The sequence below is a fragment of the Dermochelys coriacea genome, chromosome 1 (genome assembly GCF_009764565.3).
Source record: "Dermochelys coriacea isolate rDerCor1 chromosome 1, rDerCor1.pri.v4, whole genome shotgun sequence".
NCBI lineage: Eukaryota > Metazoa > Chordata > Testudines > Dermochelyidae > Dermochelys > Dermochelys coriacea.
The window spans coordinates 42,029,253-42,042,218 of NC_050068.2; the positions used below are offsets into that span (position 1 = coordinate 42,029,253).

The window sequence follows — 12,966 nt, forward strand, 5'->3', positions numbered from 1 at the left end:
TCCAAACCCTGCCTTTTGAAGGCACAGTGCTATTTTCTGAGTAAATAGATGCTAAGCTGCATAGCTTGAAGGACTCCAGGGCTGTGCTGAAATCTTTGGATCTGCACACCCTGGCCCCGTTGAGAAAACATTTCAAACTGCAACCATTACCTTGGTTCTACCAGTCACAACTGAGGCAGGACTATGGTAGGAAGCAATGCAGGAATTACAAGAGGAGGCCTCCTCCCCAACCTTCCAACCAGTGGATCTGAGCCCACCAGGCAGTTGGCTAGCACCAAGTAGGCATTTTGAGGGTGCACCCAAGGATGGCGTATCAGAACTATACCTGGATCCACTATCTTTGTGGACCAGCTATCCCACTTCTATCGGGGCATGGGCCCATATCACCTCAGACCGCTGGGTGCTACGCACGATAGGACTAGGATATACTCTGGAATTCAGTTCTTCCCCTCCTCGCCCTCCCTCCTCGCCCTCTCTCCCTGTCCCTCTTCAGGGACCCTTCTCACAAGCAAATTCTAATTCAGGAGGTGCAAATGCTCGTGCAAGTGGTAGCAGTAGAGGAGGTTCTTCTGGAGTTAAGGGGAAGGGGGTTTACTCCTGATATTTCCTAATCCCCAATGGCAGTCTCAGACTCATTCTGGATCTTCAAAACTTCAACAAATTCATGAAGAAGCTGAAGTACCACATGGTCTCCCTGGCCTCCATTATCCTCTTTAGATCCAGGAGACTGGTATGTCGCCCTCAACCTGAAGAATGCATATTTTCACATATCCATAGTCCCAGGCCACAGACAATTCCTGTGGTTCATTGTGGGGCAGGTGCACTACCAGTTCACAGTATTGCCTTTCAGCCTATATATGGCCCCTAAGGTCTTCACAAAGTGCCTGGTGGAGTTGTGGTCTTTCTGAGAAAACAAAGAGTACAGGTATATCCCTACCTCAATGAATGGCTGGTCAGAGGCTGGTCCAGAGGTCAGGTGGAAGCACACATTCAATTAATATTGTCAACCTTCCAGAGGTTAGGCCTGTTGTTGAATGCACAAAAGTTGACCCTTATCCCCATCTAAAGGCTTGAGTTCATAGGGCCCGTTCTTGACTCAATCCAGGCCAAGACCTTCCCTCTTACCAGGTTACAGACAGGTTACAGACACTGAGCTCAATCATAGAGAACCTCAGGAAACATCCCACTACCACTGCGAGGACCTGCCCAAAGCTCCTGGGGCACATGGCATAGTGCACATATGTGGTAAAGCACATGAGTTTGAGACTTGGACTGCTTCAGGCCTGGCTAGCTACAGTGTACCAGTCAGGCCAGGACTGCCTGGACAAAGTGCTCACCCTTCAATGCCCTCCTCTTGTGGTTGCCCCCAGAGGTGGTTTGCGCAGGCCAAAACCGTCGATGTCTCTAGCACCAATGCTTCCGAACTGGAATGGGGAGTTGATCTAGGGGCCCTCAGGACTCAAGGCCCCTGGTTTCAGGAGGAGTTCATGCTACACTTCAATGTGAAAGAGAACTCATAGTGGTGTGCATTGCTTGTCAAATGTTCCAGCCCCACATAGAAGGCAAGTATATGTTGGTGCTTACAGACAACTCAACAACGATGTTCTATATCAGGGGTCAGCAATCTGCGGCATGTGTGCCAAAGGTGGCACACGAGCCGATTTTTACTGGCACACTGCTGCCAGCCGGGGTCCTGGCTGCTGGCCCCGCTCAGCCTGATGCCTGCCTGGGTGAACAGAACCCCAGGCTGGCATCAGGCTGAGCGGGGCCGGTGGCTGGGACCCCGGCTGGCAGGAGTCGCCAGACAGAACCTCAGACCGGCGGCGGGCTGAACCACTCAACCCGCCATTGGTCTGGGGTTCTGTCCGCCAGCCCCACTCAGCCCACGGACGGTCTGGAGTTCCTGCCGCTGGCCCCTTGCCAGCCGGGGTCCCAGCCATCTGCCCCGCTCAGCCTGCTGCCGGTCTGGGATACCAGCCGCCGGCCCTGCTTACCTCGTTGCTGGTCTGGGGTTCCAGCCACCCAGCCCCCTGCCAGCCAGGGTCCATGCCTCCGGCCCTGCTCAGCCCTCCTGCTGGTTTGGGGTACTGGCAGCCAGCCCAAGGCTCTGCTCCTGGCCTGGGCCCAGTGCTCTGCAGCCCTTATCAAAAATTACACTACAATTAGCTTAAAAACTCGAAAACTTAAAAACTTTGTATATTACAGTAATTGTTAAAAAATGTGTAATTTTAATAAATACATAGTTTTGATGAAACAAAGTAGTTGTACTTATGTGCCTGTGCTTAATTTGGGTTTTCGATTATTTACCTTCTAAAAAAATCTCGCATGTCTCACACCCCTAAGGGGTGCGTGCACCCCAGGTTAAGAACCACTGCACTAAACTGATAAGATCTGCATTTTAATTTAATTTTAAATGAAGCTTCTTAAACATTGTAAAAACTTTGTTTACAACAATAGTTTAGTTATATAATATAGATTTATAGAGAGAGACCTTCTAAAAACATTAAAATGTATTACCAGCACACGAAACCTTAAATTAGAGTGAATAAATAAAGACTCGGCACACCACTTCTGAAAGGTTGCCGACCCCTGTTCTATATAAACAGACAGGGTGGAGCGTGCTCCTCTCACCTATGTCAGGAAGCCCTCCTATGGGAGTTCTGCGTAATCCACTCAATTCACCTTTAGGCTTCCTACCTTGTGGGGGCCCAGAACAAGTTAGCAGATCGTCTCAGCAGGTCCTTCTCCAATCACGAATGGTCCCTTTGTTTGGATGTCATGAGGGGCATTTTCCAGAGGTGGGGAACTCCCCAGATAGACCTATTTGTGACAAGGTACAAGAGGAAGTGTCTGCAGTTCTGCTCCTTTGAGAATCACAGTCCAGGCTCACTCGCAGATGTGTCCTTTCTCCCCTGGAAGGACCATCTTCTCTATGCATTCCCACCCATTCCACTCATACACAAGGTCCTGCTGAAGGTCAAAGGTGATGGAGTGAGCCTCATCCTGGTACAACTGGCCTGGCTATGCCAGCATTGATTCACCATGCTCCTGGAGCTCTCGGTCAAAAAATCAATCATCCTACTGCTGTTTCCAGACCTGATCTCCCAGGACTGCGGACATCTCCTTCATCTGAGCCAGGAGTCCCTTCACCTGATGGCTTGGAAGTTCCATGGCTGAATCCTTCAGAGTTAGCATCCTCAAGTCCGGTTCAGGAATTTATGTTAGGTAGCAGAAAGTTATCCAACAGGGCCACCTACCGAGTGAAATGGAAAAGGTTCTCAATCTGGGCAGGACAGAAAGGGATCTTGCCCATGCAAACGACAATACCGTGCATTCTGGACTATTTGTTACCTCTAAAACAGCAAGGACTGTCGGGGTCCTTTTGATTAGTGTGAACCTTGCAGCTATCTCAGCCTTCCACCCAAGCATGAGCAGCAGGTCCATCTTTGCTAACGCACTCTGTAGCCGCTTTCTTAAAGGACTGGACACGCTGTACCTGCAGGTGAGACAGCCAATCCTGCTTTGGGACCTTAACTTGTTCTCTTGAGACTCACAGAGGCACTGTTTGAGCCCTTGGCGACATGCTCTTTGCCCTACTTGTCATGGAAGATGGCCTTCATCATGGTCATCACCTTGGCCAGGAGTGTGTCAGAAATTAGGGCCCTTACTTCAGAACCACCGTACATGGTTTTCTTCAAGGACGAGGTCCAGCTGCACCCCCACCCGGCCTTCCTCCCAAAGGTGGTGTCGCAGCTCCACAATAACCAGGACACTTTCCTCCCTGTCTGGTTCCTGAAGCCACCTGCTAGTAGCCAGGAGCAGAGGTTCCACTTGCTAGACGGGTGCTGGCCTTCTTCATAGATAGGACCAGATCGTTTAGGAAGACTACTCAGCTCTTCATGGCAGTGGCTGATAGGATGAAGGGCCTCCCTGTCTCGGCCCAAAGAATTTCCTCAGAGATTACTACTTATATTCACATGTGCTATGACCTGGCGAAAGTCCCTGCTCCAGCATTGTTGGCACACTCCACAATGGCGCAAGCGACTTCAGTGGTATTCGTGGCACACATTACCATCCAGGATATCTGTAGAGCGGCAACGTGGTCTTCAGTCCACACCTTTGCAACCCACTATGCCATCACGCAACAGGCTATAAATGATGCTGGATTTGGCAGAGCAGTGCTACAGTCCACTTGTCATTGACTCCAAACCCACCTCCTGCATTTGCTTGGAAATCACCTACATGAGAATGTATATGAGCAAGCACTCGAATCAAAAACTTTTAGTAACCTTTCCATAACCTTTGTTCTTCAAGATGTGTTGCTCATGGTGCCCAAACCCACCCTTCTACCACTCTGTCAGAGTTGCTGGCAAGAAGGAATGAGAGGGGTGGCAGGCTCCTATATACAGCGCCATAAAGGTTTGACTCCAGGAAGTGCCGGAGCTGATCTGACCCAACAGGTACCACTGAGGGAAAAACCTTCCAGTAACAGTACATGGGAATGGACATGAGGAACACATTTCACAGAACAACAGTTATGGAAAGGTTAGTAACCATTTAAAAAATGTTTTAATACTTTTCAGATATCATTCTACCTAATTATATAAACTAGCCATATTGTAAGCAGTCCTCCAATTCTGAGCCAGACAATGCTTTATAGCTCTAACTAGAAAATGTTCATATCCAGTACAGAACATATTGTCAATATTAATTTCTTTGTAATATCTTGTTTGTTGTAGTTAAAACAGAAATGCTTAGTAGATTAACCAATTCCATTTTGATTTTACTGTATGGCTATAATAGTATTCCACAGCATGTAAGTTTATTATGTTTCTATATAAAATATGACATTGAGCTCTAAATGTATTTGATCTCCAGAAGATTTTATTTCTTATGTGAATGATTTATTTGGACTAAAAGGTTCACAAATTTTCCTAAATTTATTTTAAATCTACTAACTGTACCTAATAATTTAGAAATTATATTATTATTCTGAGAGAGAGAGGCATCATGGTCCAGCGGCTAGTGCAGTGAATGGGGATTCAGAAGACTTGGGTTCTATTCCTAACTCTGCTGCTGACCAGCAGTGTGATCTTGGGCAGTCACTTTACCTTTCTGCTTCTGTTTTCTCTCCCAGTTTGTCTTTTCTATTTAATCTCTTCAGGGCAGGGACTGTCTCTTACTGTATGTTTGTACAGTGCATAGCATAATGTTAGACCCTCCAGACACTACTCCTGGGAAATTCTTTGCCAAAAAAATTAAAAATTCTGCACACAATATTTTAAAATGCTGCAAAATTCTGAATATTTTGTCAAAATAACACAATATAATCACACCAGTTTCAATTATTTCGGTAATTTATTTCAAAATACCTGATGGCAAGTATATTTGTAACAATACAGACAACAAAAAAGATTCAGGAAATGTATTTTGACAAATAGATTCCTTAGTAAGCATATTAATACAGAACTTTGAATAATAATTCATTTAAACTTCAATACAGAAACATATTTCCTGTACCCCTCAGAAGCAGTGCAAAGTCTTGGGGGAGTCAGGGATAATAGAGGATCTGAGGGAGAGGGAAGTAATTGCTGGTCAGGAGCCTGGGAGTGAATCTGGAGGGTTGTTTGATATGGGTGGGAAAAGTATGGAACAGGTTTCCTTTGGTCAGGGGAGTAATTATTAGGGAGTTGGGGAGCCTCTCCCATGCAGATCCTGGTTGACCCGTAGCCTCCCGCATTCAGTCAGCCACATCTGCCCCTGTCCCTATGTGTCCCTGCACCCCTACTAGTCCTTCTAAATCCCAGTCTGTGACCTCCCAGCAGCCCCACGTGTCTTGTTCTGTTTTGTCTCCACACCATATTCCATGCCTCCTCATCTGGCCCCACAGGCAGGAGAGTGTGAGGAACGAAGCCTCTCCTTGTCCCTCTCTGGGCTTGGCTGAGCCAGCTGCCTTCTGTTCTGGTGCCATAACAGCTCCTGGTGGGTGAAAGGAGAAACTGCAACATCTCTCTAGCAGAATGTATTTTCTATGGAGAAAAAAAAATCTGTGGGGGACATGAATTCTACACATTCACAGTAGTGCAGAATTCCCCCAGGAGTAAAGACTCTACTGTAATAAAAAAAAATAATAATTACAAGCTGTTCTTTTATCTTTTAGATTTTACAGGAAGACGAAGCTTGGTGGCTTTCAAGACATGGAGTGTGTTCCTTGTGGAGATCCCCCTCCTCCCTATGAACCTCACTGTAAGTTCTCATTCAAATTGGAACAGGACCAACTTTTGGCCTTGTATGTTTTTTCCTACTTTTATCTAGAAAGCTCAGCTAAGTGTACTTTCATTGCTGAAACTGACCCACTTGCTTTCTCTGTAATCAAGTTTGCTACCAAGAAAGTAAACATTTTTGTTTCAGTGCAGTTGCTGTGTTATAGTATGCCAAAACCCATTTGATTCAGCCCAATCCTGCAAAAAAATATGGATGACTTAATTTTTTTTGTCTCTTTCTTCTTCATGCTGTGGGTGCTCCATTTCAGGTGTTGGTGTGTCCCTGCATCTTCAATCAGAGAATTTCAGCAGCAGTGACCATCTGGGTTGTGTATGCACAGTCCCCGTCTCGCAGCGCCATTGGCGCCTCATCTAGCACGCGCAACGTGACCCCTTCTGTTCCTTCTCAACTGTCCTCAGCCTGAGACTGAGTTCCCAGCAGTGTCACAGTTAGCTCATTTAGTGTTGAACTAGTTTATCTAGAGTAGTTTAGTTTAATAGGTACTAACCTGTTACTCTAGCCCAGGGATAGGCAAACTTTTTGGCCCAAGGGCCACATCTGGGTGGGGAAATTGCTGGCAGGGGGTTGGGGTTTGGGGGCAGAGTGCAGGGTGTGGGAGGAGATGAGGTATGCAGGAAGCAGCTCAGAGCAAGGGGTTGGGGCAAAGGAGGGGTGCAGGGTGCATGAGGGGGCTCAGGTCAGGGGGTTGAGGTGCAGGAGGGATGTGGGATGCAGGAGGGGGCTCGGGCAGGTGGTTGGGGTGCAAGAGGGGTGCGAGGTGCAGGCAGGGGGCTTAGGACAGGGAGTTGGGGGGCGGGGTGCAGGAGGGATTCGGTCTCTGGCCCTGCGCCACTTACCTAGAGTGGTTCCGGGGTTGCATCGGTATGCACAGGGGCCAGGGCAGGCTCCCTGCATGCCTGCCCTGGCCCCGTGCCATGCCACTCCGGGAAGTGACGGGAACCATGTCCCTGCGCAGTTCCTGGGGTGGGGGGGCACAAGGCTCCACGTCTTTCCCTCTCCTGTGGGTACCTTCCCCGAAGTTCCCATTGGCTATGGTAACCTGTTCCTCACCAATGGGAGCTTTGGGGTAGGTACCCACAGGCAAGAGCAGCGTGCGGAGCTCTTTGCCGTGCCCCCCATGCCCTTCCCTTCCACCCCCCGGGGCTGCAGGGAGGTGGTGTGGCTGCTTCCTGGAGCGGCGCGGTGCCACCGGGGTGGCAATCCTGCAGGCCGGATCCAAAGCCCGGAGGGGCCGGATCCGGTCTGCAGGCCGTAGTTTGCCCATCCCTGCTCTAGCCCTTAAACAAAACCAAAAAAACAAAAACAAACTTTTTCCTTAGATTAGTTAGGGCTCACCCTTACGGGTGAACCACAGTTATTCAAGCTATGCCTGGATCACCAGGATTCAAGTGTTGCCTTTCATTCTGGAACACCTTGCCAGTATCGGACCGCCTGTCCACTGTTTGGGTGAGTCGTACATCTCTCAGAAATGTGCCCACTGCAAAACCTAAATTCTTGCGCTAGAAGGGACAGAAACTTGCGTCTCAAACTCATTCTTATGGAAGAGTCCCTGTGTCTGGCTTCAGACCCTGGCCAGAAAACCCCTTCTAGACAAAGGTCCCTGGAGACCTCACCCTCATCACAGAGTAAGGCTTATTCTTTTAAAAGTCAATGAGGAAAAGAGAGGCAACTTCTCCTCAGAGAGAGCTGACCAAAAAAAAATAGTCTCTGGCTCGGTCTCTTTCCTCAGTACCGACCACACCACAGCTGAGTACCTGTGAGGCACTGGGATCCTTCATCATTGCCCACACCATGGCTTCTGCTGACCGCAGGCACACTGACTCGGAGTCTAGAGGCAAGCACAAGCCTACCTCCTCCACCATGGCACTGTTGGCACTTGTTAAGGAAGCAGCACTGAGACCTTCACCACAGGCAATGCCACTACCATCTATTTTGCTAGATACAGTGGCACTGATGACCACATCCGCAACAACACAATCGTCGATGACAACTTTACCATCCGCATCGTGACCTACAGTGCCAAATACATCAGCAATGAAACCACCTGCACTGCAACACTTTCTTCATCATAAAGACCTTTTAGTCCTGTTGATACTGGAATCACAACTCTTTGGCACTAACGGCTCTCTGGGGCACACAGTATGAGAAATATCTGATTCATCACTAGCCTCTCCTCTGTCCAGTGAGGAGGAGGAGGATGTGGAAGAAGGTGTTTTCTCTTCAAGACAGTCTTCCCCTGCCCGACCAATGCCAACCTCTGGACCCCTACAACGTAGGCATTATTATGGATAAGACATGCACCCATGGTATAGAGTCACCCATGGATGGATCCACTTATGCTGTTCCCAACACACTGGCCTTACTGGGACCTATGGCCACTTATAGAAGGCATCACAGCAGCACCTGAGCCCCTACAGGGAGGGGATTAGATTCCCTCCACCATCATCAGAGCCTGCACAGTCAGAACCCACTGAGGACACAGCTGAGGAATAGGAGGAGGCTCTAGAACAAGACACTATATATTTGCTACCCATAACTCATCCTTTGCTACCCATCCTCTTCCCCAGATGAGGCCATCATGCCTCCCGCACCTACAGCCACTGACAATTTTAAACAGTTTCAAGAGCTCTTCAAATGGGTGGCAGACGATCTAGAGATCCCTCTTGAGCAAGTTTTAGAGGAACAATATAAGTTGTTGGATATGCTACAAACCTCGACTTCCAAAATAGCACTCCCAATCAATGATGCACTAATGAAACCAGCCACAACAGTTTGGCAGACTCCAGCCATCATACTACCTATCTGAAGAGGGATGACAAACTGTTGTGGCTGGTTTCATTAGTGCATCATTGATTGGGAGTGCTATTTTGGAAGTCGAGGTTTGTAGCATATCCAACAACTTATATTGTTCCTCTAAGACTTGCTCAAGAGGGATCTCTAGATCGTCAAAAGGTATGGATTTCCTATTTTCCCACCCTGCACCAAATTTTCTCGTAGTTGATGCCATCAATCAGCACGGTAGATAGCAACAATACAGGTCCATGCCTAATGGCAAAGAATGGAAATGCCTAGACGTTTTCGGCCACAAGGTCTATTCCTCAGCAACTCTGCAATTTTGAGTTGCCAACTACATGGCCCTATTAGGAAAATATGACCACAATGACTACTCAAAATTTATTAATGATATCCCGGAGGACAAAACAGGCCATTTTAAATCTCTTATATCTGAAGGACATCTTGTGACCAGAACCCTGTTACAGGCATCCTTAGACATGAAAGACACAGCGGCAAGATCCACAGCCACTGTGGTGGTCATGCGTCAGGCATCCAGGCTCCATTCTTCGGGGTTTCCTAGGGAGATATAGTCCACTGTAGAGGACATCCCGTTCAATGGACAGAAACTGTTCCTGCAAAGACAGATGAAGTCCTCCAGGCGATGAAAGACTCCCACGCGACCCTCTGTACTCTGGTCGTTTACATGCCTGCAACCAAGAAAAGACAAACCAAAACAGGAAGCACCACTTCTGTATGCATTCCCATGGATACCACTGTTATCAAGGATGATACACAAAATACAATCGACAAAGCAAAAGTCATACTGATAGCCCCAACATGGCCCAGACAGACTTCGTACTCTTACTTGATGCAGATGGTGGTATGTGCAACACGCATTCTCCGACTCCAACTGGACCTTCTGTCACACAACTCCAGACAGGTACCCCATCTGAACCTGAAGAGTCTTCACCTGAAGGCGTGGCTCCTATATGGTTCCATCATGATGAACTAGCCTGTTTGGAAGAGGTTAAACACGGATTACTAAATAGTAGAAGATCAACCACTCACAATACTTACCTTTAGAAATGAAGTTCTCCATATGGTGCCAAGACAAACAAACTCCTCCAGTTTCCCCACCTCTGCCACTGATATTGGACTACATCCTGGAGCTGAAACAGTCTAGACTATCCATTCATTCGATCAAAGTATATTTAGTGGCTATTACCGTCTTCCACCATAAGATCGACGGGACATCGCTGTTTGTGCACCCAATTACCAAATGTTTCCTTATGGGCATTCAGAATGTTTACCCTGAAATACGTGCACCCATGTCACCAGGGGACCTAAACCTTGTGTTACGGTGCATCACCAGGCCCCATTTGAACCCTTAGCGACGTGCTCTCTAACACACCTCTCAATGAAGGTGACATTTTTAGTAGCTATTACATTAGCCCTCCATGTGGGTGAGCTAGGGGCTCTCATGGCCCACCCACCTTATACCATTTTTTTCCAAGGACAAGGTCATCCTAAAACCACATCCCAAATTTATACCTAAAATATCTTCATTCTTCCACATAAATCAGCCAATCCATCTCCCAACATTCTTTCCCAAGCTGCACAGGAGTGCACAAGACTCTGAACTACATAATCTGGACATCAAACATGCACTAGCATTCTACCTTGACAGAACTAAGCGTTTCAGAAAATCCCCAAGATTTTTCGTTTCCATGACAGAACATTCTAAAGGATCCTCGATCTCCACACAAAGACTATCAAAATGAATCTTAGGATGCATTCACTTCTGTTACTAGCAAAAGAACCTGCAACCCCCATCTGGGATCAGAACTCATTCTATCAGATTGATAGTAACTTCAGTAGCCTTTCTGAACAATGTTTCACTCATAGACTTATGTAGAGCTGCCATCTGGGCCTCTGAACATATGTTCACAAAATACTAAGCAATTGTCCAGAGCTTAGGCTCAGATGCACTGCTAGGACTAACAGTGTTATCTTCACTCACTCGTGCAACTCGGAAGCTCCTTCCGTCCAAAGTGGGACACTGCTCTACAGCCATCTGAAGTGGAGCACCCAGAGGGACATCACTCAAAGAAGAAGAGAGGGTTACTCACCCTGTGCAGTAACTGAAGTTCTTCACAATGTGTGTCCCTGTGGATGCTCCACTACGCCCCCTCCTCCCCATCTACTTCGGAGTTCAATCCTGGACTCTACGGTAGAGAAGGAACTGAAGAGATTAGGTCACACGTGCGCTAGATGAGGCACCAGTGGCACCGTGAGACAGGGACCATGCATGCATGACCCAGACACTCACTGCTGCTGAAATTCTCTGATCAAAGGTGCAGGGATGCACCAACACCTGAAGTGGAACACCCACTGAAGAGAGACACACATCTCAAAGAACCTCAGTTACTGCACGGGCTGAGTAATCGTCTCTTATCCTTTGTATTTAAATAAATAATCAAGAAATCTTTCAAAACTAAATAAGAAACATAACTACTGTGTTTGCAAAACAAATTGACAAGTGTCTGAAGTTCTTCGATGTCCTCTTCTTTACACCATTTCCAGAAAAATAAAACTTGCCAGGTTTTCTTATAAACATTCTTCATACTTCCATTCAGTCTAATTCAAAAACTAAAAAGTATGTAGGTTTGTACCCAAAGAAAAAATATTATTTTCAAGATACTTTTTATCTTACCTTAAGTCTTAGGCTTTGTCTATACTAGCCCTTTTGTCGGCAAAACTTTTGTCAGTCGGGGGTGTGAAAAAATGCATTCCTGACCGACATAAGTTTCACCAACAAAAATGCTGCTGTGGACAGCGCTATGTCGGTGGGATACGCTCTTCCACCAACATAGCTACCACCGCTTGTTGGGCGTGGTTTAATTATGCCAGCGGGAGAGCTCTCTCTCATCAGCATAGAGTGGCTATACGGGAGACCTTACATCAACACAGCTGCAGTGGTACACCTGTGCCACTGTAAGGTCCATAGTGTGGACATCACCTTATAAAAAAGTAAAATGCTGAATCAAGTTTATTGTGTGAATAGAAAGACTAGGCGGATGAGGTAATATTTTCTATTGGAGCAAATGATACTGGTGAAAGAGACAAGCTTTCAAGTTTACACAGAGCTCTTCTTGAGGTGTGGGAAATGTTCTCAGAATGTCACAGCTAAATACAAGGTGGGAACAGATTGTTTAGCGTAAGTAGTTAAAACATATTTCAAAGTACCATTCAAGGTGAAGTGTACAGTTAACACCCCTTCACTCATGGAAGGAAAGCAGGAAAAAAATGCTAGGGGTGGAGGGGGTTTCGTGGGTTATAGCTTGTTGTAATAAGCCAGAAATATAGAGTTTCAGTCCATGATTTTTAGTGTCTAGCAAAAGTTATGAATTTAAGCTTCCAAGCTCATCTCTTGAAGCTGTTGTGCACGTTTCCTTTGAGGGTGGGGACAGAGAGGTTAGATATAAATTGATCGCTTTCTGAAAAATTTCCAAATGAATTATGTTGCCACTCTAATTTTAGCGACTTTTGTTGTAAAATATGTATTCTAGGTCATTTTTCCTGACTAAACCAGATATTCAGGCAGTATCTTTGAAGGCAAAAGTTTTTAAAATCTGGCTTCTCCTGGATTTCTGTCATAGATTCCGAGCAGTATATTACATGACTGAGTCAGAATAATTCCATTTTTATTCAAAATTGCAAAATTTGAAACTATTAAGTCAGATTTCTACGATAGCAAGAATAAACTAAGCAAGTTATTAAAGTTGTAATAATTACCCTCCAATTATGATGTATGTCTAGAAAGGAAATTGGATCTTTTTCAGCTAGTTTTGTAATGTTGAGCATTTGATAAGTTAACATTCTTGCAGAAAAATATGGTCTTTCATA

The 12,966-nt window shown here is 46.4% G+C and overlaps 1 protein-coding gene across 13 annotated transcripts in view; it reads left to right on the forward strand.

The window, feature by feature from the left end:
- Positions 1–12,966, forward strand: part of TNFRSF19 (TNF receptor superfamily member 19) — a 131,706-nt gene that overhangs the window by 58,020 nt on the left and 60,720 nt on the right. For all 13 annotated transcript variants that reach the window (XM_043504303.1, XM_038388962.2, XM_038388983.2 and 10 more), the window contains one exon: positions 6,161–6,246. In XM_043504303.1, the coding sequence (XP_043360238.1) occupies positions 6,161–6,246 (86 nt within the window). The remainder of the gene's footprint in view (positions 1–6,160; positions 6,247–12,966) is intronic.